The 23,459-nt window shown below is 43.1% G+C and overlaps 1 protein-coding gene across 45 annotated transcripts in view; it reads right to left on the bottom strand.

Annotated features, from left to right (window-relative positions):
• ANK2 (ankyrin 2) overlaps positions 1-23,459 on the bottom strand; it is a 593,212-nt gene that overhangs the window by 77,760 nt on the left and 491,993 nt on the right. For all 45 annotated transcript variants that reach the window (XM_038755377.1, XM_038755380.1, XM_038755376.1 and 42 more), the window contains 5 exons: positions 23,150-23,347; positions 21,351-21,449; positions 20,560-20,658; positions 15,399-15,497; positions 14,363-14,461 (listed from right to left, as the gene is read on the bottom strand). In XM_038755377.1, coding sequence (XP_038611305.1) covers positions 14,363-14,461; positions 15,399-15,497; positions 20,560-20,658; positions 21,351-21,449; positions 23,150-23,347 — 594 coding nt within the window. The remainder of the gene's footprint in view (positions 1-14,362; positions 14,462-15,398; positions 15,498-20,559; positions 20,659-21,350; positions 21,450-23,149; positions 23,348-23,459) is intronic.

Genomic DNA, 23,459 nt, shown 5'->3' with positions numbered 1-23,459 from the left:
GGGAGCCTTTTCCTCTTTCTTGCAAAAATGAGAAATGAAAAGCCAAAGAATCTCAACAAAAAATACAGTTGTCTTTTTTATGTCACATATTAAGCACTTACTACATGCCAGGCATGGCACTAAGCATGGGGGGTCGGTACGAGTAACTCAAGTTGGACACTATGCCTGTCCCACATAGGGCTCACAGTCTTAATCTCCATTTTACAGAGGAGGTAACTGAAGCACAGAGAAGTCAAGTGACTTGCCCAAGGTCACACAACAGGCAGGTGGCAGAGCCAGGATTAGAACAAAGGTCTTTCTGACACCCAGGCCCATGCTTTATCCACTGGGCCATGCTGCTTCTCACTGCTTTGTTCAATCAGATAATCCAGAGCATGAAAATGGCAGACGTATAATAATAATAATAATATTGGTATTTGTTAAGCACTTACTATGTGCAAAGCACTATTCTAATCGCTGGGGGGGGGATACAAGGTAAAGAGGTTGTCCCATGTGGGGCTCACAGCTTTCATCCCCATTTTACAGATGAGGTAACTGAGGCACAGAGAAGTGAAGTGACTTGCCCAAGGTCCCACAGTGAAGTGGTGGAGCCGGGATTAGAACCCATGACCTCTGAATCCCAAGCCCATGGTCTTTCCACCGAGCCATACTGCTTCTCCTATAGGCAATCAAGGGTGATTGTTTCGGACCAATCATGGCATCACCACAATATTATTCCAGCCTGTGGCAAATCAGGGAGAGCTCTCCCCAAAAACTGCCAGACTGTGAAACAACCCGCAACAGCAACAGCTCCCAGTCCAGCCCGGGAAGATCTCACCTCAGAAAGGGACAACTAGCACCTTCCTCCACGAACCTCCCTTCTACAGGCTGTAGAACCTCCCGAGGCTGTGAATTTGCCTTCACACCTATACAGCCCATGCACCACAACTCTTCACACTTTCTGAGCAATAACTGTTGACAATGTCACTCAGTGCTCCAGTCGGAAGGGATCTGATACTGAAATGACCCTTACAGAGTATGAAGGGAAGAGATGGAAAAAACTGAAAATCAAATAAGAATCAAAACCCAGACCCTATGCCATACCAGCCAGGAATCCTAGAGCAAGCAAAGTCTTCTTCCCCAGAAGCCCCTTCTTTCAGGTCAGAGTCAGGAGATGTTAAAAAAAAAGAACAAAAATAGCTTACCCTGCCAACAATCCTCCTCCTGCCTCATTTGTGATGGGCTATTGCTGAGTGAGAACCTCATTTCTTACATTCAAAGTATGAGCTATTAGAAGGGACTCAGTTGCAGGGAGGGAGAGGAAAAGAAAATGAAAAATTAGAATAGGTGGAGTCCATACATGATTCAGTGTGGGCAGAACTTCACACTTCCTCTCCATGTTACCCAGGAGGTGTGAGGTAGGACAACCACATTTCCTTCAGAAGCTCACCCTTCTCTGGGCTAAGCCAGGGGAAGCAAATGGATGTCAAAAAGGGAAAAAAAGAGAGGGGGGGCTTACCCAGTTTGTTGGCCTCCTATTGCCTGCTCTTGAAGACCCTCAGCGCAAACACTATTAGATAGTAGACTAAGAACATCTTGGATGAGTATTTTTGGGCAGTCCTAAAATGTATTAGGTAATGTCTACTAAAGAGACTTGAAAAGCTGTGTGGGACATATGGAATTTATTAATATGGCTAAGCTCTTGGAAACAAAGCTAAGAACAATGTGAACTATTTCAACTGGAAAAGAGAAATTGCGCTTAGGTAGAAAATATCATGCATATCTTCTTTTTTCTGTTTCAGTGGTATTTGTTAAGTGGTTACTATGTGCCAGGCACTGTACTAAGCACTGGGGTAGATATAACGATGATGATGGCATTTATTAAGCTCTTCCTATATGCCAAGCACTGTTCTAAGCACTGGGGAGGTTACAAGGTGATCAGGTTGTCCCATGGGGGGCTCACAGTCTTAATCCCCATTTTACAGATGAGGTAACAGGCACAGAGAAGTTAAGTCACTTGCCCAAAGTCACACAGCTGACAATTGGCGGAGTCGGGATTTGAACCCATGACCTCTGACCCCCAAACCCGTGCTCTTTCCACTGAGCCATGCTGCTTCTCTAAAATAAGATAATCAGGCTGGATGCAATCCATGTCATACATGGGGTTCACAGCCCTAATCCCCATTTTACAGTTGAGGTAGCAGGCACAGAGAAGTTAAGTGACTTGCCTAAGGTTACACAGTAGACAAGTGGTGGAGCTGGAATTAGAACCCAGGTCCTCTGACTTCCAGAACTATGCTCTTTTCATTAGGCCATCATGTTTCCTGAATTAGATAGCAGTGAAGAATCAATATTTTACAGAATACCATTTCTGTAAGATATTTACAAACTTAAAATACTCCACCCAAATATTCAGAAGTATCTTCGAAAGGAGTCTAATAGAAACATCAGTTTTCCAGATAAGCTTCTTGTCAGCAGGGAACATGTCTAATAACTCTATGGTACTGTACTCTCTCAGTTGCTTCATGAAAATCATTACTTCGAAGATGAATTGAAAAAAGAACCAGAAGCAGCAGTTACATCTGCAATTAGTGCTATCTGTGGCCACTTGTTTCAAAGATTTGGGCAGTGCCTCCATCAAACTTTCAGCCACACCTTGGCATAATGATACATTTCACCAGTGGTAGTGACATTTTAAATGGTACTTGCCAAGTGTTTACTATGTGTCAGGCACTGTACTAAGACTTGGGGTAAATACAAACTAATTGGATTGGATACAATCCATGTCCAACATGAGGTTCACAATTTTAATCTCCATTTCACAGATAACTGATGCACAGAGAAGTTAAGTGACTTGGCAAAGTCACACTGCAGACAGATAGAGGAGCTAGGATTAGAACCCAGTTCCTTCTGGTTCCCCAGCCCATGTTTTTTCCATTAGGCCATGCAACTTCTACAGTTGCTATTTCATTACTACTTGAGAGTTCCTATTTCATTTGACAATCTTTTAAAGTACTACTGAAGACAGTGGCATAGAATCCTTTGAAATTAGGCTCCCAGACTAGAACTATCCCACACCTCAAAAGACCAACCTAGCTAAATTTACAATGGCCAGAAAAGCTTTTGTTGATATAAGGGACTGGGATTTTTTTTTTAATTCCATCCATTTGGTCCTGTAGCAAGAAGACAGGCCGTTAGCCCCATGTGGGATGGGACTGTGTCCAATCTGATTAGCTCGTATCTGTCCCAGAGGTTAGTACAGTGCCTGGCACAGAGTAAGTGCTTAACAAATACCATTAAAAAAAGATTGTAATTTTTAAACTTAAATAGGACCACAGTACATAATATCAATCAATCAATGGTATTTATTGAAGGCTTACTATGTGCTGAACACTAAGCACTTGGGTGAGTACTAGATTATTACTAGTCAGCTAGACTGTAAATTCGGTGTGGGCTGGGAATGTGTCTGTTATATTGCTACACTGTACTTAGTACAGTGCTTTACACACAGTAAGAGTTAAATAAATACAACTGACCAACCAACCACAATATATCAGAGTTTTTAGACATGTCCTCTACCACAAGGAGTTTACAGTATAGAGGGGGAGCTGGACATTAACATGAATAAATTATAATATGTGCATATACGTTGTGGGGCTGAGGGTGAGGTGAATAATGGGTGAAAAGTCAAGTGCACTGACCACTAGCTGCAGATATGGAAGGAAGAGAACAACTCAGAAAGGTCCACTATGCAGTCCTAGTGCCCCAATTTTTGGTTAAGATTACACTGTCTTCTTGGATTGTCTCTACCTTTCTAAGTACCAGGCACTTCAAAAATTTATGTTTGGCAATACCTATATGGGGGTATAGAGAACAATAAAAGAAGTTGATAGTTCTGTTCCATAGCATACAATTGATCATAAGCTGTTATGTCTCTCTTTGGATAGAATTTGCCTTTGGAAAGAATCCTTCATAAAATATGATGAACAAACAGACTTTAGCCTAATGGAAAGAGCATGGGTTTGGGAGTCAGAGGATCTGGGTTCTAATCCTAATGTGTGACCTTTGCTTATTTTTTTTTTAAATGGGTACTTGTGAAGTGTCAAACCAGTATTAGAATCCAGGTCCCCTGACTCTCAGGCCTGTGGCCTTTCCAATCGGCCATGCTGCTTAACGTCTCTGTGCCTCAGTTTCCTCATCCATAAAATGGAGATTCAATGCCTTTCTCTGCATACTTAGACTCTGAGCCCCATGTGGGAAAGGGACTATATCTGACCTGATTATCTTATACCTACCCAGGGCTTAATGCAGTGCGTGGCATGCAGCAAGCGCTTAACTACCATTACTATTATTGTTATCATAATTAGTCAGTCCCCTGAGTTGGCTCCTGGATATCAGGCTGCTGAGGCTTTTTGCAGACACGGGTTTATTCCAAACCCTGTGCCTCCACTCAGGCTGTTGTGGAGCTAAGAGCTCCATAAGAATAACTATGAGTATGATCATTGCTAATTGCTTAATATGTGCCAAGCACTCTTCTAAGCACTAGGATAGATACAGGTTAATCCGGTTGGACACCGTCCCTGTCCCACATAGGGCTCACAGTCTTAATCCCCATTTACGGATGAGGTAACTGAGGCACAGAGAAGTGAAGTGCCTTGCCCAAGGTTGCACAGCAGGCACTTGGCAGGGCTGGAATTAGAACCCAGGACTTCTGACTCCCAGGCTGATGCTCTTTCCACTAGGCCACACTGCTTCTACTAGACCACGGGGCCTCCACACCTGTTTGGCCCCATATCTACATCACTCTGGGTGCACGCCAACTCTTCCACCCCAAGAAGGTTTCTTTGACTCCTCTCTTCTCTCTGACTCCTGTTATCTCTGGAAGATGGAGCCCAGCTGCATCTCCCCACAGACTCTCTGGTGGACAGACTACTTCCATCACCACAGATGGGATCCCAGCCCTGCCATTTGTCAGCTGTGTGACTTTGAGCAAGTCACTTAACTCCTCTGAGCCTCAGTTACCTCATCTATAAAATGGGGATTAAGACTGTGAGTCCCACATGGGACAACCTACCTTGTACCCCCCACCAGCAGCTTGGCACGTAGTAAGCACTTAACAAATGTTATTATTATTATTATTATTATTATTATTATTATTATTATTATGCAGAGAGCAGCATCATTTGTAGACACTCCCAGATGCTGGTGGTGGGCCTTTAAGAGTGGTGAGGTGTCTCGTTATATGGTCCTCTCCCAAGTGCTTAGTACAGTGCTGTGGACACTGTAAGTTATCAATAAATACGACAATGAATGAATAGGAGTGGAGTGTGAGAAAATATCAGCCAGCTCTGTCCGGGGCTGGAATTCTTAGGTTAACCCGGGCTCTCGGGGGCAACCTCAGAGGCCCAAGAGGGGGTCTAGTCAGTCAGTCAGTCAAACGTATTTATTGAGTGCTTTATTAAGCTCTTGGGAGACAATATAACAGATACATTCCTTGCCCACAACGAGCTTAAAGTCAAACTTATTTATTTAGTGTTTTATTAAGCGCTTAGGAGTGTACAATATAACAGACATTCCCTGCCTACAACTAGCTTACAGTCTAGAGGGGGACACAGACATTAATATAAATAAATTACAGATATGGATTTAAGTGCTATGGGACTGGCCGGGGGGTGAATAAAGGAAGCAAATCAGGGTCCTATAGGAGGGAGTGGGAGAAGAGGAAAGGAGCGCTTAGTCAGGGAAGGCCTGTTGGAGGAGATGTGCCTTCAATAAGGCTTTGAAGGTAGCCGGCAGAGTGGTCCTAGGGAGCCTAGAGGGCAGGAAACTCTGGGTAGATCAGAGCTGAGAGAGTGGAGAGAGAAAGCAGTGTGGCCTAGTGGAAAGAGCACCAGCCTGGGAGCCAGAGGACCTGGGTTCTAATCCCACTCTGACATGTCTGTTGGGTGACCTTGGACTTTATTTCTCCATGACTCAGTTTCCTCATCTGTAAAATGGGGATTAAGACTGTAAGCCCCATGTGGGACATGGACTGTGTCCAACCTGATTATCTTGCATCTACCCCAGAGATTGGTTCAGTGCCAGTCACACAGTAAGTGCTTAACAAATACTAGTTTTTATAAATGACAGTAAGGAAAGTAAGTAGAGAAGCAGCATGGCATAGTGGATGGACCACAGGCCTGGGAGCCAGAAGGTCAGGGGTTCTAACCCCAGTTCTGCCACTTGTCTGCTATATGACCTTGGGCAAGTCATTCAACTTTTCTGGCCTCAGTTACCTCATCTGTAAAATGAAGATGAGTGTTAGCCCCATCAAGGACAGAGACTGTAACCATCTTGTATAAGGGGTATCTACTTCAGCACACTAAACAGTGCTTGGCACATAGTAAGTGCTTAACAAGTACCAGAATTATTTTTAATTATCAGTATTATTATTATTATTATTGGGGTGGGGGAGGGAAGACAGAGCAGGGGAAAGACAAGAGTGGGAAGAACAAAGTTTGGGGGCTGTAGACAGGGAGGAAAACCACTTGAAACAGAGCAGAGCATGTTCAGAGGGACCCGGGGGAGGGGGGGGAGGGTGGTAGGAAGAGGGAATTGGTTTACTAGTGGTGATTGGACGTTACTATGGGAATGGAACTGATAGCTCGTGGGATATGGTCGCAAATGGTGCATGACGTATTTCCAGACTTTACATCTGTGGGATGAGACATCATCAGGATTATGCCTATTTGCTTTCCTTTCCTGTAAATTAAGCTGTCTTCACCTTGGACTGTAAATACTAGGAGGCAGGGACTATGTCATTTGGAACTGAATTGTAAATACTATCTAATAACACTATGCCTGTAGGTGAGTCTTCAGGCAGTTTTACAGATGAAGCTCATTTGACTGGAACATTATTTCTTTGCTTCCCTGGGAATACCATCTCTGAGACTGCAAGCACACCTCCTATACTCTCTGCTTCTTCTGTCATCCATCCACAGCTGTAACCAACCCTCAGGCTGAGAAGATTGGGTCGACGAGAACTTCCCAAACCCCAGACTCTCAACTCAGAGCCCTCCAGCCACTCCAGAGCCCAACTTACCTTGAGATCTGCCTTTCCTCAAATCCCATTAAAGTTGAAAGGCTTAGTCTCAATCCATTTCAGATAAATTAGATTTACCAGTATTTGATTGACTGGTTCCTTCTTAACTATTTCCACTAAGGATACTGAGTATGGTAGCTGTCTGGAAAAAGGAAACTTTAAACTCGTGGAATCTTGGCTTGCGGGCTGAACTGCTTACACCACCTAACTTTACTGAAGACTGATGAAGTGTTGTTCCACAGGGTAAAGTTCCTCTCCTCTTAGTTTTCTCTCCCTTTCAACTCAGCCATCTGCACCACCCTCGGCTTTCCGACACTCCACACCTATATTTCAGTCCCTTGAGGACTTTTCTCTTCCTTTCCAGCCTCATGGGTCCAGTCTCCACCTTCCCTCTCCCTCTTTTCCAGCTGTGTAAATGTATTCATCCTCAATTCATCCTCAATCCTCATCCACAAATCCTTCGTGGCCACCCTGGAGGTGGAGATTGAGATGACTGCATGCACAGAATGAACTTCATAACTGCTGCTAATAATAATGCTAGCAGTGGTTTTGTTCAGCGCTTACTATGTGCCAGTCACTGTCCTAAGCATTGGAGAAGAAGCAAGATAATCTGGTCGGACACAGTCCCCATCTCTCATGGGGCTCACAATCTAAGGGGGAAGAGAGAATGGGTATTTAATTCCATTTCACAGATGAGGAAATAGAGGCACAGAGAAGTTAAGCAACTTACCCGAGTTCACACAGCAGGTTGGTGACAGAGCCAGGATTAGAACTCAGGTCCTTTGACTCCTTGGCTCAAACTCTTTCTACTAATCCAGGCTTTCTCCCTGCTGATAATGATTGCTCTTCCTTCCAGTTCACACTGTTCTATTATTTTTGGTCCCTTGAGCTACTTTTGAAGTACAAAATACATGTTACATCTCACTGCATATCTGAGGGGAGGTGAAGTGGATCACTTGCAGAGGGAGGATATTAAAGAATAATTTCTCAGATAGATTAAAGAAAGAAGGAGGCTTAATTTTTGAATTCTTGGGCACTAGTCAGGCAGAATAAGGTGAAAGAGAGGTTTTTTTTAAAATGCTGTTATGGTGCTAGGTTATGAAAACATTTAGGAGTCAGCAAAGTAATGCTGTCTTGGCTAGATTCTTATGAGAGAGTATTGTGCTCAATTTTAGCCATCACACTTTAAAAAAGATATGAAAATACAATAGAGGGTCTAGGGAAGAGCACCAAAAATAGACCCTATAAAGAAAGGATAGTAGAATCAGGGTTGCTTAACCTACAGAAAAGAAGGCTAAGGCATAACCAGAGAAGTGAATTGCCCATCAAACATCAGGGTAACTAACAATGAAGGTGCAGCCAAAATGAAAGTCGGTTCTCTCAATAGCCGGCTATGTGAACCTTGGGCTTAAGCACTCTGTGCCTCAGATTCCTCATCTGTAAAATGGGGTTAAGATATTCGATCTCCCTACCCCTTAGATGATGAGCCTCCTATGGGTCAGGAACTAAGTCTGATCTGATTATCTTTCCTCCATTCCAGGGCTTAGTAATGGGCTTAGATGCCACACTAAGTAAATATCATAATTAAACAAAAGCACTGTGCAATGGCAGAGAGAGATGGCCAGATTGTAAGCTCACTGTAGGGAATGTGTCTACCAACTTTATTTTATTGTACTCTCACAAGGGTTCAGTACTGTAGTCTGCACACATTAAGTGCTCAGTGATGACGATGATGAGGATGATGAAAACCACCACCATAAGGAAGCTGGGGAGAGAAAGGGTGGGAAAGGGGTAGGAGAGAGGGGTGACCAATAATCAAGTAGGCAGTGGGGAGACAGATGGTGAGCTCTTCCCTGAATCCTGTGGGAAGCAGTGTGGCCTACTGGAAACAGCCCGGGTCTGGAAACCCAGAGGACTTGGGGTAATAATAATAATAATAATAATGGCATTTATTAAGCCCTTACTATGTGCAAAGCACTGTTCTAAGTGCTGGGGAGGTTACAAGGTGATCAGGTTGTCCCACAGGGGGCTCACAATCTTAATCCCCATTTTACGGATGAGGTCTCTGAGGCACAGAGAAGTTAAGTGACTTGCCCAAAGTCACACAGCTGCCAATTGGCGGAGCCGGGATTTGAACCCAAGAACTCTGACTCCAAAGCCCAGGCTCTTTCCACTGAGCCACACTGCTTCTCCAATAATAATGGTAATAATTATGGTTCTTGTTAAGCACTTAGTATGTGCCAAGCACTGTTCTAAGCACTGGGATAGATACAAGTTCTTCAGGTTGGACACAGGTCCAAGCTGTCTACTTGTTTTGTCACCTGTCTACTTGTTTTGTTGTCTGTCTCCCCCTTCTAGACTGTGAACCCATTGTTGGGTAGGGACCATTTCTATATATTGCCGATTTGTACTTCCCAAGCGCTTACTATAGTGCACTGCCTACAGTAAGCGCTCAATAAATATGACTGAATGAATGAATGAAGGTCCTGTGCCATATGGGGCTCACACTCTGAAGCCCCATTTTACAGATGAGGTAATTGAGGCCCAGGGAACTGAAGTGACTTGCCCAAGGTCACACAGCACACACGTGGCAGAGCCGGGATTAGAATCTACGCCCATGTGGCTCTGCCAGCTGCCTGCTGTGACACCTTTGGCAACTTCTCTGTGCCTCAGTTTCTTCATCTGCAAAATGGGGATTCAATACCTGTTCTCCCTCCCTACTAGGCTGTGCGCCCCACATGGGACAGGGACTGTGTCCAACCTATGCTTAGAAGAGTGCTCGGCACATAGTAAGCATTTAACACATACCATTAAAAAAGTTTCCAGTTCCCTTCTCCGCAGTTTCCTCCCTGAAGCTTTGGAGGGCTGGCTATTCTCTTGGAGGGAGGAGGAAAGGTGTTGATTGGTCAGAAACTCCTACACATGTTTGGGAGCTCCTGGGAATCAACTAATGACCCTGTTTCATCCATAATAATAATAATAATAATAATAATAATAATAATAGTATTTGTTAAGCACTTACAATGTGCCAGGCACTGTACTAAGCACTGGGTTGGATACAAGCAAATCGGGTTGGACACTGTCCCTGTCCCACATGAAGCTCACAGTCTTAATCTCCATTATCCAGATGAGGTAACTGAGGCCCAGAGAAGTGAAGTGACTTGCCCAAGGCCACACAGCAAATAAGTGGTGGAGCCGGGAATAAAACCCCATATTCTATCCACTATGCCATGCTGCTGTAGTTGATGAAAGGTTTTCAAGAGAAGGTGCTGATGAACCACATTCAAAGAAGACTGTATTGGGGGAAATGGGCTTAAATTAAAGCCGGAAATAATTCAGCTAAAGATAGGATTGCAAGGTCATTTGTGGGCAGGCAACATTTGCCAACTCTGCTGTACTGTGCTCTTCTAAACGCTTAGTACAATGCTCTGCACATAGTAAGAACTCAGTAAATACCATTTATGATGATGATGACGATTATCTGAGTAAAATAACATGCAAAGTTTGGAGTTTGTGGGGTCTCTTTGCCCAAAATATTTTCAACAGAAGAATTGCCAGCCAACCATATTAGTAGTAGTAATAGCATTTATTAAGTGCTTCCGGCATGTAAAGCATTGTTCTAAGTGCTGGGAAAAATGCTGATAGTTTAATAATTCACCTGCCTGGAGGCGAGAGGCTGGATCAGATGACCACTCAAGGACTTTAGTTCTATCAGGGTAAAATCAATTTCACAGTATCAATATTCTCACAGAAACAATCTTTCCATTCCAATCAGCTTCCTCACTGGTTAGTCTGCCTTCTCTCTTTGATTTTCACAGTGAGTCATTTTTACCACTTGGGATGAAGAGTTTTGAAAGATGTTCACCAGGGAGCATTAAATCAAGGATTTTACTGAAATCATTTAAATGTTGAAATAACATCTCTGACTCCTAGATCATAGTAATAATAATTGTGGTATTCCTTAAGCGCTTATTATATGCCATGCACCGCACTAAGTGCTGGGGTAGATACAAGTTAATTAGGTCCTACATGGGGCTAACAGGAAGGAGAACAAGTATTGAATCCCCACTTTGCAGATGTGGGAACTGAGGCACCGGGAAGTTAAGTGACTGCACCAGGATTAGAACCAGATTCTCCGACTCAGGCCCATGCTCTTTCTAATAGGGCACACTGCTTTCCTGAACATATTACTTGTGGCACCTGTCCTCCAGCTGGTCCCTCTTGTTATCACTGTCTGAAAATTATTTCAGAAAGTTGTTGGCTCATCATTTGCCACCTGGCCATTGAGTAATAGATTCCAGTGGCCCTTCATGAACTCTTTAACTTTTAGAAAATGGCAGGGGAAAAATTTGATTCCTGGGAAATTGAAGAGGACCTCCAAGGATTGGCGTTCATGTTGAAAATCATTGAAAACTGCATTTTCCTATGGTTTAGGCAAGATTTGGAGTATTCTAAAACAGAGACTATGAATAGCAAAGAGAAAACCAAAAATTAGAGTTGTTGAGATTTAAGGAAGTGTGGAATTTGGAGCTAGATAATGCTGCCAAACATCTAGGGATGTCCAAAGGCTGCAGAAGTGTTAAATAGAGACATGAATGAAATTTTTGATGAGTTATTTGAGGGAAATGTTCAGGATGATAAAAAATTAATCCACAATTAGGGGTGCCCACTTTTCATCATGCTTGGGCTGGGTCAAGGGTTGTTTAAGCTGGAGTGCCTTAAAGGGGAAAAATGAAGTGGGAGAAAAGTGGGGAGAAAAAAGTGGGGGATCATTCATTCAATCATATTTATTAAGTGCTTACTGTGTGCAGAGCACTGTACTAAGCACTTGGGAAGTACAAGTCGGCAATATATAGAGACGGTCCCTACCCAACAACGTGCTCACAGTCTAGAAGGGGGAGACAGACAACAAAACAAAACATGCATCAGTTGGTTTATTTTCAAAAGGAGTTGTTATAGTCATTATCGCTCTCCCAAGTGCCTAGTTCCATGCTCTGCACACAGTAGGCAATCAGATCAGATTGTGTCTGATCTGATTGGCTTGTATATACCCCAATACTTGCAAACGGTAAGTGCTTAACAAATACCACGATTATTACTAGAGCAGTAGACCAAGGTACCGAGGGGAATAAAGCTTACCCTGCCTGCTCCACTGTCATAGTCTTACCCTCCCCTTCTTCCACTTGGACCACTGGCACAGCTTAGCTAGCCATCACTGGTAAGAGCCTCCTCTTTCCTCCTGAGCCTGGCACATCTGGGGTGAACCACCAGTGTTCCCCCGAGAACGTAGAAGCTTCAGTCAGTTTATGTGGTGCACATTGGGGATCCCGCTGCCGCAATCCAGGTGCCCGACTGCACCCATCACTTCCCCAGTGCCATCCTGCCTGACTTGGCTGACTTGCCCTCAACACCAAGGCAACCTGCGGAGGGAAGCAGTGTCCAGGAAGAGTGTAGGCCGTGGGGAGATTAGGAAGGCAGCTCTCTGGAGAAGGAGAGAAAAATTCATCCACATGGGCAGCAGGGTTGCGGGTGAGGGCAGCTCTGCCCCGCGGCCCAGAGAGGACTATGGGAAGCCCAAATGTGCTTGGGCCAGGGGCCGTTTCTTGCTAGCCAAGGGCAAACAACAGAGACTCCAGCCTCTTCCCAGCTCCAACGGACTGGTTGGACTAGCAACAACCCCAAAACCCAGGGGGTGACACTAACGGAGGTGTCCCCTAAGAGGAAGTCCCTGGGGACCCTTATCTCCATCACCATGACAACGGGCATGAAGGAGGGCAACCATCATTGCGGTCCACCACCGTCGGCATCAGGATACTGGTCTGGAAAGGCTATTCACCCGACCTAGCATGGCATGTCTGAGACTCTTCTATTTCGAGATTTACATCAGGTTTTTTAAAAAAAATCACAATTGTATCTAAAAGACAAAGTTCAAAACCAGCTATTTCTAATAAGCAACTACAAAAGAGGCATAATTTGCTTTTGTTTTATGCACTTCGATTTTGCTGGAAAAAGCAAACTCTGTAAATCTTGATTCAATTTGTTCTTGCAGCCCATTAATAAATCATGGTCCGCTCTATTTATAACTGCACGTCAGTCCTGTTGTATTCCATCTTCTTCAATGGATGTCAATGGGGATTCACTGTCAGTGTGTAATGTAAAAGTAACATTCCTTTCTTTCCCTTCACATCTCTCAGTAGAACTGGGCTCTCGTAAGTAGTATATGAATCATCTTTAGTTTTCAGCATTGAGGAGGAACTTTTTTTTCTAAAATCTGTCTGGTGTATCAATGCACTATCAAAAAACAATGCTTATTTTATTTTCCTTATGTGTTTGTTCCAATAGTAAATAGCTAATCTTTAGTCCTTGAGTTCAGGCTCTGAGGTACAAAACCAATGCAGCTCTTCTGTTTATACATGTCAGTTCATTAAGACACCCCTTAAATACTGCTAGAAGGGTGGTTTGGAAAGCAACAAACTTATTCTATCCTGTCCTGGCTTCTACAATCTCTCTAGTACACTAATGCAAGTCAACAATTAGTGTGATCTAGTAGAAAGAGTATGGACCTAGAACTCAGAGTTCTAAACCTGGCTTTGCTACTTGCCTGCTGTGTGACCTTGAGCAAATCACTTAACTTATCTGTGCCTCAGTTTCTTCATTGTTCAAATGAGGATTCAATGCCTGTTCTCCCTCCTAATTAGGCTATGAGAGACTGTGTCCAACCTGATGATCTTGTATTTACCCCACTGCTTAGTACAGTGCCTGGCAAATGCCACAATTACCATTATCATTATTCACAAAGTTTATAAGAAGTGAAGTGAAATTATAAAGGAAAGCGTTCTTTTACTTCCAGTAAAACGTAACCTACCAAAGAGTTCAAGTCCCTCTGCAACAAGCTGAACACATGTGCTGCCATACCACTCTGCAAGTAGCAGATGTCACCCTCAAGAGCACAAGTGGACAGAGGGACCAGAGGGCTAGGAAACATCTAAAGAGCACACTAATTTACACACACACACACACACACACACACACACACACACACACACACACACACACACACACACACAGAGCCACACAGCCACACAGCCCTTCCTTTGGAATTCACATTAAAGTGTCTACTTCGATTTATGATTAGCAAAATTAGTCACAAGTCGGTACCATTCAGTGCTGTATTCCTGTGTAAATGATGTAGTACACTGGCAATAAGTACAAATCAAGGTCCCAGATATGGAAAACACAAAGGTACAGGGATTCAGAGTCCGAAGTATTGCACAAAAGCATTAAAATCTGTCGTGTACTCACAGTTGTAGTGGTGGTAACCTCCTCAGTAACTACCTTCAGAGTATCAACCACTGAGATGTACCCCAGACGTTTAGCAATCGCTAAGGCAGTGTTGCCATTCTGAAGGGAAAGAGTGAGAGAGGGAGAGAGAAATGAGAGGGAGGACTGTGATGTGAGCCAATGAGATCACCCGCAGCTCTGCATGAGCCAGCATTTCCATCCAAAACAAGGCGCAGCTTAGGAAAATCACTGCTTTTTACCGTTACATCCGAATCTTTCTTTGTAACTTCTTTAGAGTATAGCACTAGTCACCATGGTAACACAACATGCTTACATCTGCCTGCTATTTCTAATGAAAATACACTCAGTTCTTTAACCCTGACATTGTCAAATCTCTGCACAAATAATGCCTCATGATTATGACAGCTCCTGTTATATAGAGGCTCATTCTTTCCCAAACAATTAGAAAGTGTGAAGTGAACTTTTTTCTTCATCAGAAGCTAGAATACCCATTAAAGATGTGATAGGGCCCAAGGGGGTACAGGGAAATATTTCAATAGAGCTGTGCAGAATAACAACGAAAGCAAAGAATCCAGACTCCAGCCCAGGTCCTTTGGGAATCTCTTTCACTTAATTGCCTGGGTTTGTTTAAATTTGTTGCAAACAGTCCCACAGACTCATGATCCCACTATTCTTGCAGCTGAAGCTGACTTACTTGAAGGCAGGGAGGAGGGAGAGAGTGCACTGCCACTCCTCACATCTGATGGCCAGCTGTATGCAGAGCACACTCAGTATGACCCAAGCGAAAAACTAGATCTCCAGAGAGGGGAGGGAGTAAATCAGACTATATGGATCCATGAGGCACGACTCCTGCCAAAGTTATTCAACATGATTTCAGCGAGCACTGAGCTGGTGTGACTTCAACAGAAGTCTGGCCTAGCTGAGGGCAATGATCTGGGACTTGGTATTGGCAGAAAGCAACCCGGGCAAGGAAGGGAAGGAAAGAGATGGGAACAGAGTCGGAGAAGGCAGAGCAGGGTGAAAGTTTCAGACTTACAGCGGTAGTGGCGTTGGGCTTGGCCCCGTGCTGAAGGAGAATATTGATGATGTGAGTGTGGCCCTGCTGAGCCGCTTGGTGCAATGGGGTGTAGCCATTCTGGGGTTGAGGGTGGTTTGGAAAGAAAGGAAAAAAATATCATGTTAGAATGCAATTTGTATTTTCCAGCCCAATAGAGGGGTTGCACTAATTTAAGAGGCAACAGTGCTGGTGATCCCAGCACTCTGGAGAAACAGCAGCCCCCTCACACCATATGGCTTAGTAAATGAAATACAAATCTATAAGATTAGTAGCCTCAAAATACATTTCACCACGGGAGTGAAGTCCGAGTTGATGAGAGACCTTACAATCAGAAAATGCCTTAGCCAGTTTTATTTCTGACCTCACTGAGAAAAAAGAACAAAAAAAATATAGCTGAGGATCACAGATAGGCTGTTTTACTTATTCGATTCATTTTGATAAAATAAATATGTAAGATGTCCACTAACATGTCCAGTTAGTGGGGACAGCTATGAATTCTTGTAGGCAATTAATGTTTTGGAACTGAGACTGTACCAGCTAAACCAGATAGCTTGAACTGGCTGTTGATGTCTCTTGTTCATTTTAATTACTTCAACATTAATGTCTATGCTCAGAATACACATAGGTTAGATGGCACAGCACTCTGGGACTTATAGTACAGTTGTCTTGCAATGTTTGGGGACTTTAGCCCTACACTAGCTAACCTTCCCATCTCCACCCCTTCACCCAACCCATTCTCAAATTCTGTTGCAGGGAAAAGAAGGTGTTCAATTCTATGATAGTGTCCCTAATGTCTCAGATTTCAACAACAGCAAATTATGACCAGCCTAGAACAAGCATATAGCCTCATGACTCAGAAAAATGTGTGGTTTACAGAAACCTGCACTGTGACAAGCAAGTTAACTTCAGGAATGAACAGGACAGGTGGAGGGATGTTACAGTGGATGAGATCCTAAGCTATCCCAGACCACGATGAAATTAAGAATTTCTCCAAGTCACTGAAGCTGTTATGTGATCCTGAACATAATAATTTGGTCTCTCTCAACAATGAAGATGGCTCCAGCCTTGTCACAGACTACGAGGGCATCCCAAAGAGTTGGTATGAACATTTCAGTATGTTCTGCAACTCCCCCTGCTACTTTAGAAGATTAGACCCTTCAAAATATAGAGAATTTTCCACTATGCTGACATATGACCCTTACGTCATTACTGAGGAAGTCATTGCAGCAGTCATGTAATAAGGCAAAGGATATGGATCCGGTGGTGTTCCTGTTGAGATTTTTAACCTGCTTAAACACTTATATACTTCAACATTTGGAACGTGACGGAGATGAGGTAAGACCTCAAAGATAAAACGATCTTCACCATCTTCAATAAGGAAGGTAAAAGACCAGACTGTGACAATTACCAAGGCACCTTATTATTCGCCATTGCTGGCAAGATCCTAGTCAGAGTTCATTTATTTATTCATTCAATCATATTTAGTGGGCACTTACTGTGTTCAGAGCACTGTACTAAGCTGCTTGGGAGAGTGCAGTGCAACAATAAAGACAAATTCCCTGCCCACAATGAGCTTATTCTGGCTACTGAAGAACACTGTCAACCAAATGCTCCAAGAATCCCCGTGTGGTGTGACACTGTGGAAATGAACTTGGCCACACACTGGATTCAGCAAAAGTGCGGGAATCAAGACCAAGACCTATGCAGCTTTCACAGACATTGTGAAAATGGTTGAAACGAGTAGTAGGTTTAGGTTCTGGAAAATGTTTGCAACTGTGGCTGCCCACAATATTCATTTCAATTCTGTGAATACTTCATGATAGCATGGTTAGCCACGGCAGAGTCAGGCTGTCCTCTGTAATCTATTTGCCATCATGAACAGGGTAAGGGGCTCATTTCTCTTCAGTTCCCATGAAGCAGTGTGGCCAAGTGGAAAGAGGGCAGGTCTAGGAGTCAGAGGACCTGGGTTCTAATTCCGCCTCTGCCATTTGTCTGCTGTGTGATCTTGGGACAGTCACTTAATTTCTCTGCATCTCAGTTCCCTCATCTGTAAAATGGGGAACCAATACCTATTCTCCCAACAATTTAGACTGTGAGCCCCATGTGCTCCTTGTGATCTTGTATCCACCCCAGTACTTTGTACAATACTTCGCACATAGTAAGCACTTAACAACCACATTTAAAAAAAAAAAAATCTGGGCCAGCAAGCTGGAGAATGTAACAAATGTCCCACGTGCATTCTATTTCTACACAACTGGGAAATTTTCCCAACTCATCAAGCATCAACCAAAGACCAAGAGATACTCAGTGAAAAATTTCTACCTCTACCTTATCATATGTTGAACATTGTATGAAGTCCTAGAATTGTTCAAGAATTCAAGAATTATTTTACATGATAGCTTGTAGAGGCATACACACAAGATACCATGCAAATGATTGTAAACAGCCTTAATGGTCCAGGGATTTGGGCTGATGATGAGTCTAAAGAAAACCAAGGTAATACACCATCCAGCTTAGTGGAAACTATACATTCATCTGGAAATTTATATTGGCAGCACAGAACTAGAAGCTGCCACAGAATTCCGTCACCTAAGCAGCACATCGACTAATGATTCAATGCTAAGGAAGAAAGAATATAATGCAATGAAGGAAGCCGGGAAATCATTAGGGAGGCTATCAGAGGGTGGTGGCAGCCTGGTTTCAAGTTCTAGAACAAACTAGAGAAGCAGCATTGCTTAGTGGATAGAGCATAAGCCTGGGACTCAAAAGGACAAAGATTTTAGTCTCACTCTGCCACTTGTCTGTTGGGCAACCTCGGGCAAGTCACTTAACTTCTCTGTGCCTCAGTTACTCCATCTGTAAAATGGGGAATAAGACTGTGAGCCCAACGTGGGGCAGGGACTGTGTCCAACCTGATTGACTTTTATCTATACCAGCTCTTGGAATAGTGCCTGGTACATAGTTAGCGCTTAACAAATATCATAAAATAAAATTTAAAATAACCTAAACTGATACTCCTCAGGGTTCAACCTTCTCTGTGGCTGTGAGACCCAGACTCCACTCTGATGCTAGAACCGACCCTTTGAGCAGTTCCACCACCATCAGTTCCTAGGAAATTTCAGCATCAAATGCTAGTACAGACTCACAAACAGCAAATTCCTAGAATAAATTGAGTTGTCAGGTGCTGAACTCCCTCCCTCCTTATATTAGACAATCACTCTCCCCACCTTCAAAACCTCATTGAAAGCAAACGTCCAAGAGGCATTTCCTGATTAAGCCCTCATTTCCTCTTCTCCCACTTCCTCCTATGTCATCCTTGAATTTGCATCCTTTATTTACCCCTCCTTCAGCCCAACAGCACTTACGTACATATCCATAATTCATTTATATCAACTGCCTCTCCCTCCAGACTGTAAGCTCGTTGTAGGCAGGGAATGTATCTATCAACTCTGTTATACTCTCCCAAGAACTTAGCATAGTACTTTGCACACAGTAAGTGCTCAATAAATACAACTGATTGAAGTTCACTTAAGGTATACCAGTTGAACACAAAAGGAGGGCGGTTGACAGTAAGCTATCTAAACAGCTATTTGTACATTGAGCCAAAATAGGGAATCCAAAAGCAAAGATGACAGGCTATGCTTTAAGGACTTAAAACAAAGTCTCAGTCAACATTGCGTTTCAGCTGAAAACTGGGAGTCAGTAGTCAGACAGACCAACACGAGGCACTGCAATCAAGAAAGGAGTAGCTGTTTTTGAGCAGAAGCTTTGCAAGGAAAGTGAGACATGAAGGCAAAGGCAAAACCAGTGCCTGGTGTTGCCCAAAATAAATATGACAACGCAACAAAGTCTAGTTTTTGTGAGGAACCCAGAGTAATCAGGACCCTGCATTTGACCATTTCACTAAGAGGTGAATTTCACCCTCAGCTGTTTCTTATTCAGGCACAAAGAACACCCATATTTACACAACCTCGAGTTTCAACCTCCATGTACTAAGCAATAAAACTTAGTGGTTGTTGACACTCTTCTTGGGGAGGCATGTAGGCCAGAGGCAAAACACACACACACACACATATATTGGCATGAAGCTTCTTCAACACTTCTTCACTCAAGTGCTTCAAAGGTGAAGACCCTAACCATTTTGCAAACTGACTCTTTATGTACAGACTTGTCTTTAAGTCTTCTCACTCCTGCCCAGAGCTAGGCACAGCCCACATCTCTGTTATCTCTGCCTCTGCCACTACTCTTCCTCTTCTACATCATCTCATTCATTCAATCGTATTTACTGAGCACTTACTGTGTTTAGAGCACTGTACTAAGCATTTAGGACATCTCCCTGGCATCTATACAACTCACCAATAAGGGAACAAAAGGGGTCAATAGCAGTTCTATCTTTGAACAGGCAATATTGGGGATGGTGGTTGGTTTGGGTGGATTGAACATTATTTCTATTCTGCTTTTGCTCTGGACTTTGTAATATGTTAGGCTAATTGTGTTCATCCAAACTGGTGAAACATTGTTTTTCATAAAATAGCCCCTCTGAGTCAGTGTGATTCACACTAGAAAGACTGCACCCGAAAAGCATATTGATATATTGAGGCAGGCTTCTGGGTCAGGATTCCCGTAGTGCTACTCAATTGTGCATATTCCCCTGCTCCAATGATTCACTCATTCATTAGTTTAAATATCGTTACCAGCCTCTGCTTTGGATATTCTGATTGGAGCTAGCGGTTTATGTGGATCATTCTCTGATTCATCCACAAATTATATGCTCTTGTTTTGGAAATTGGGCACAGACTAAAACCTCCTCTTCTAATTTTGTTCTACACTCCTGGGGCTCGTCTCTTGGATGTGTAAGTACTGTGCTATAAAAAAAACAATCCACGCTTCCTAAATTATTCCTAAAACCACACCCACTTAATTCTTCTTTGGATTGCTTTGGCAGGATTTTGAGAATTTGTATCACCCAAAGACTTGGCTTCTAAAACCAGTAGATTGAAAGACACTATTCAACTGTACTGTGACAAAATCTTTCCTAGGAATAACTCAAGACAGAAAGTAAGGCATTCAGTTCACAAGTCTTCAACCTCAGATAATTTTTTGTAGCACTAAGTAAATATGAGCCCCCAGATTACATTACCTTGGTTTTCGCATTGACATTAGCTCCTTGCTTCAAAAGGAAGTTCACCATTTTCACATTTCCATAGTGACAGGCCACAATTAAAGGAGTATAGCCAAGCTACAAGAAGCAGAGAAAAAACCAACATGAGGCTCTTGCCAGCTAGTGTCTTTACCGTGGTGGAAGTTGGGGTGAGGCCAAAGTCAGAGTGCTTCGGGAAGGCAGAGGAAGACAGGAAATCTTTTACGGAAGCACAGGTAGATGGGTCTGGGGGAGAAGAGCCAGGGAAGAGCACCACAGCTTTCCTATTTACCTTTGCAACTTCCATTCTACATACAGTACTTACTCACTTAAAAGTCTCATTTTTTTTGCACGCATTTTTTCCAAATCCATAACAACAGAGAGGCTATTACATGGGAAATTAAGTCTAACAATAAGAGGACCAAGAGGAATACAAAGAAAAGAAAAAATGCAGGGGATAGAAGAGGAGAAGGAAGAGAGAGGTCAGACAGAACTTGAGATAGCAACCCTTACCTCTATTGCACTCTCCTTAATCCTACATACAATATGCTCTCAATGAATTATGTTACCACCCTTCCGCTCCTCCTACCTTTAAGGAAAACACTCCTCTTTATGAATGAATTACCACCTCCCCCGCCCTTCAGCTCTTACATCAATCTCTCAATGGGGCTATCCTTGTAAAACAAAAAATATTTTATTTCCTCCCCCAAAATTGGAAGAGGATAATTATGCAGAGAAAGCAATTATGCAGAATAAATACAGTAACACCTCATCGTCATTACATGCTGTACCTTAGTTTGTGCATCCTGGTTGGCCCCATGTTTGGCCAGGATATCTGCTACATTCACCTTGTCTTCTTGAGCTGCAAGATGCAGTGAAGTCAATCCACTCTAAAGGCAGAATAGAAACAAATGAGACATGTTACTCAAGAGTTTCTGACACTTGATTCATCCCTTACAGTCACATTCATCCCAACAGCTCAAACTGTGAGTCCCATATGGGTCAGGTGTCTGATCTTGTATCTACCCCAGTACTCATTTCAGTGTTCAACACTCAGTCGTGCTTAACAAATACCAAATTACAGGGCCTTGGAAACTTGGCTGGGGGAAGTGGGGTCTGAATATTCTCTCACCCTCCTTCCCTTCTCAAGATTTAAAGCTTTCCTTGAGCCAAACTCATGCAGACACAACTGGGGAAAAAGTTTTCTCAGATGCCAAGAACCTCTGTGCTTTGCACACAACTCAGCTCCTTTTGAATCTTAAACAGATGCATAAGGGAGCTATCCAAGTGTGAGCATTAGTTATCAATGCATTCCTGGCAGAAGTTGGGGGAATCGCCATATGGCCACAGCTATATCGGTTGTGTGTGAGCACAGAGGTTCTCGGTAATACCCTTGTTCTCTGCTCAGAAGCTGCAAAAAAGCACAATTCTTCTAGCTTCTTCTCCTCCTCCTCCTTGCATCTGTCTTATCTCCCATCCTGGGCTATGAAAATCCATGACCAACTGGCAACAAGCTTATCCCAGCTACAGGGGGTGGAACTGAATTCATAGCCTTGAAATAAAATGATTTGTCATTGTCTTTTGTCAGTACTGCTTCTCATGAAATATTGAAGGGTGAGGGTAGAAAAGCAGAGAACTATTCACCAAATACCATGAAGGACTAAAGCTTGAAGGTAGCAGGTTCAAATCAAACAAAAGGAATAAGTTTTTTCATCCAGCCCATTCAGCCTTTAGAATGGTGTTTGGCAAGTAGTAAGCGCTTAAGAAGCACCATAATTATCATTATAAACATATGAAGTTACCACAGAACATTGTGCAGGCAGAAAACATCAAAACCCTCAAGTAGAATTAAAATCAATTTATGGAGAAGAGTCTCGGGCTACGAGAAGGAAGTTATGGATGTCAGACATTAGAAGTACTCAAAAGCTTACAGAGTTAAAATGGTCCAAAGGTGTATGATATTAGAAGGAAAAGCTATAGCTACAATAACGGCATGTTCTTAACATGAGAATGAATGCCAAAGAGGGTGACCGTCACACTATTCCCCCATGAATCTGTTGTTGCTCAATACAAAACCGAACACTGGGTTGGGATCATTGATCTGCGAGACCCAAGGCTGTTCCTTTTCCCCTCCATCCTGTATTTCCTCTATTTCTTCCTAAATCTGAGCAATGGCAACACCGTGTATATTAAAGAGAGAAACAACTTGGCACTATCACTAAAAATTATGATTTAATGAACTCCAAAATGCATGGCATTTGTCTAGGTTCTTGGGAAGGATGTGAGGAATTCAACATAAAAAAGAGACATATTCTCCTTAAAAATAACAAACATTAGGTCTGGAGTGCCTATAAGTGTACATTCCTCAGGGACATTTTCATACGGTGTACTTATAAGATTAGGTACTGCACTGTATCTATCCTAATGCTTAGCAGAGTTAAGTCCTAATAAATACCACTCCTTCTCCAAAATATTACTCTTTTGAAGTGGAAAATCGGGGTAACAACAATGTATGAAGAACTGGTTGCCGGCCTATCTGGGCTCCATTTCTTTGAACGCTGGCCCATCTACTATAGCAAGAATTCACTACCTTGGTTGTCATGTGGATGTTGGAGCCTTTCTCCAGGAGCAGTGTCACCATATCCGTGTGACCCTCCTGCGAGGCCAGGTGAAGCGGTGTCACACCTTGCTTGGTCACGATGTCAGTCTCCGCTCCGTAGGTGAGTAGCGTGGAGGCTATCTGCATTTGATTCTTCTTCGCGGCAATATGCAAAGGGGTGTAGCCATTCTAGAACGAACCCATATTAGTTTAGGAGTTAAAATCTAGCCAGTGGGCACAATCTGAACCCCTGAATGTAGTGAAAGGAAATTTCCAGAACCTATGAATGCCTGAAAACCCC

This window comes from Tachyglossus aculeatus, chromosome 12, assembly GCF_015852505.1.
Source record: "Tachyglossus aculeatus isolate mTacAcu1 chromosome 12, mTacAcu1.pri, whole genome shotgun sequence".
Taxonomy (NCBI): domain Eukaryota; kingdom Metazoa; phylum Chordata; class Mammalia; order Monotremata; family Tachyglossidae; genus Tachyglossus; species Tachyglossus aculeatus.
The sequence above is the reverse complement of the archived record's forward strand: the minus strand, read 5'-3'. Positions and strand labels throughout refer to the sequence as shown.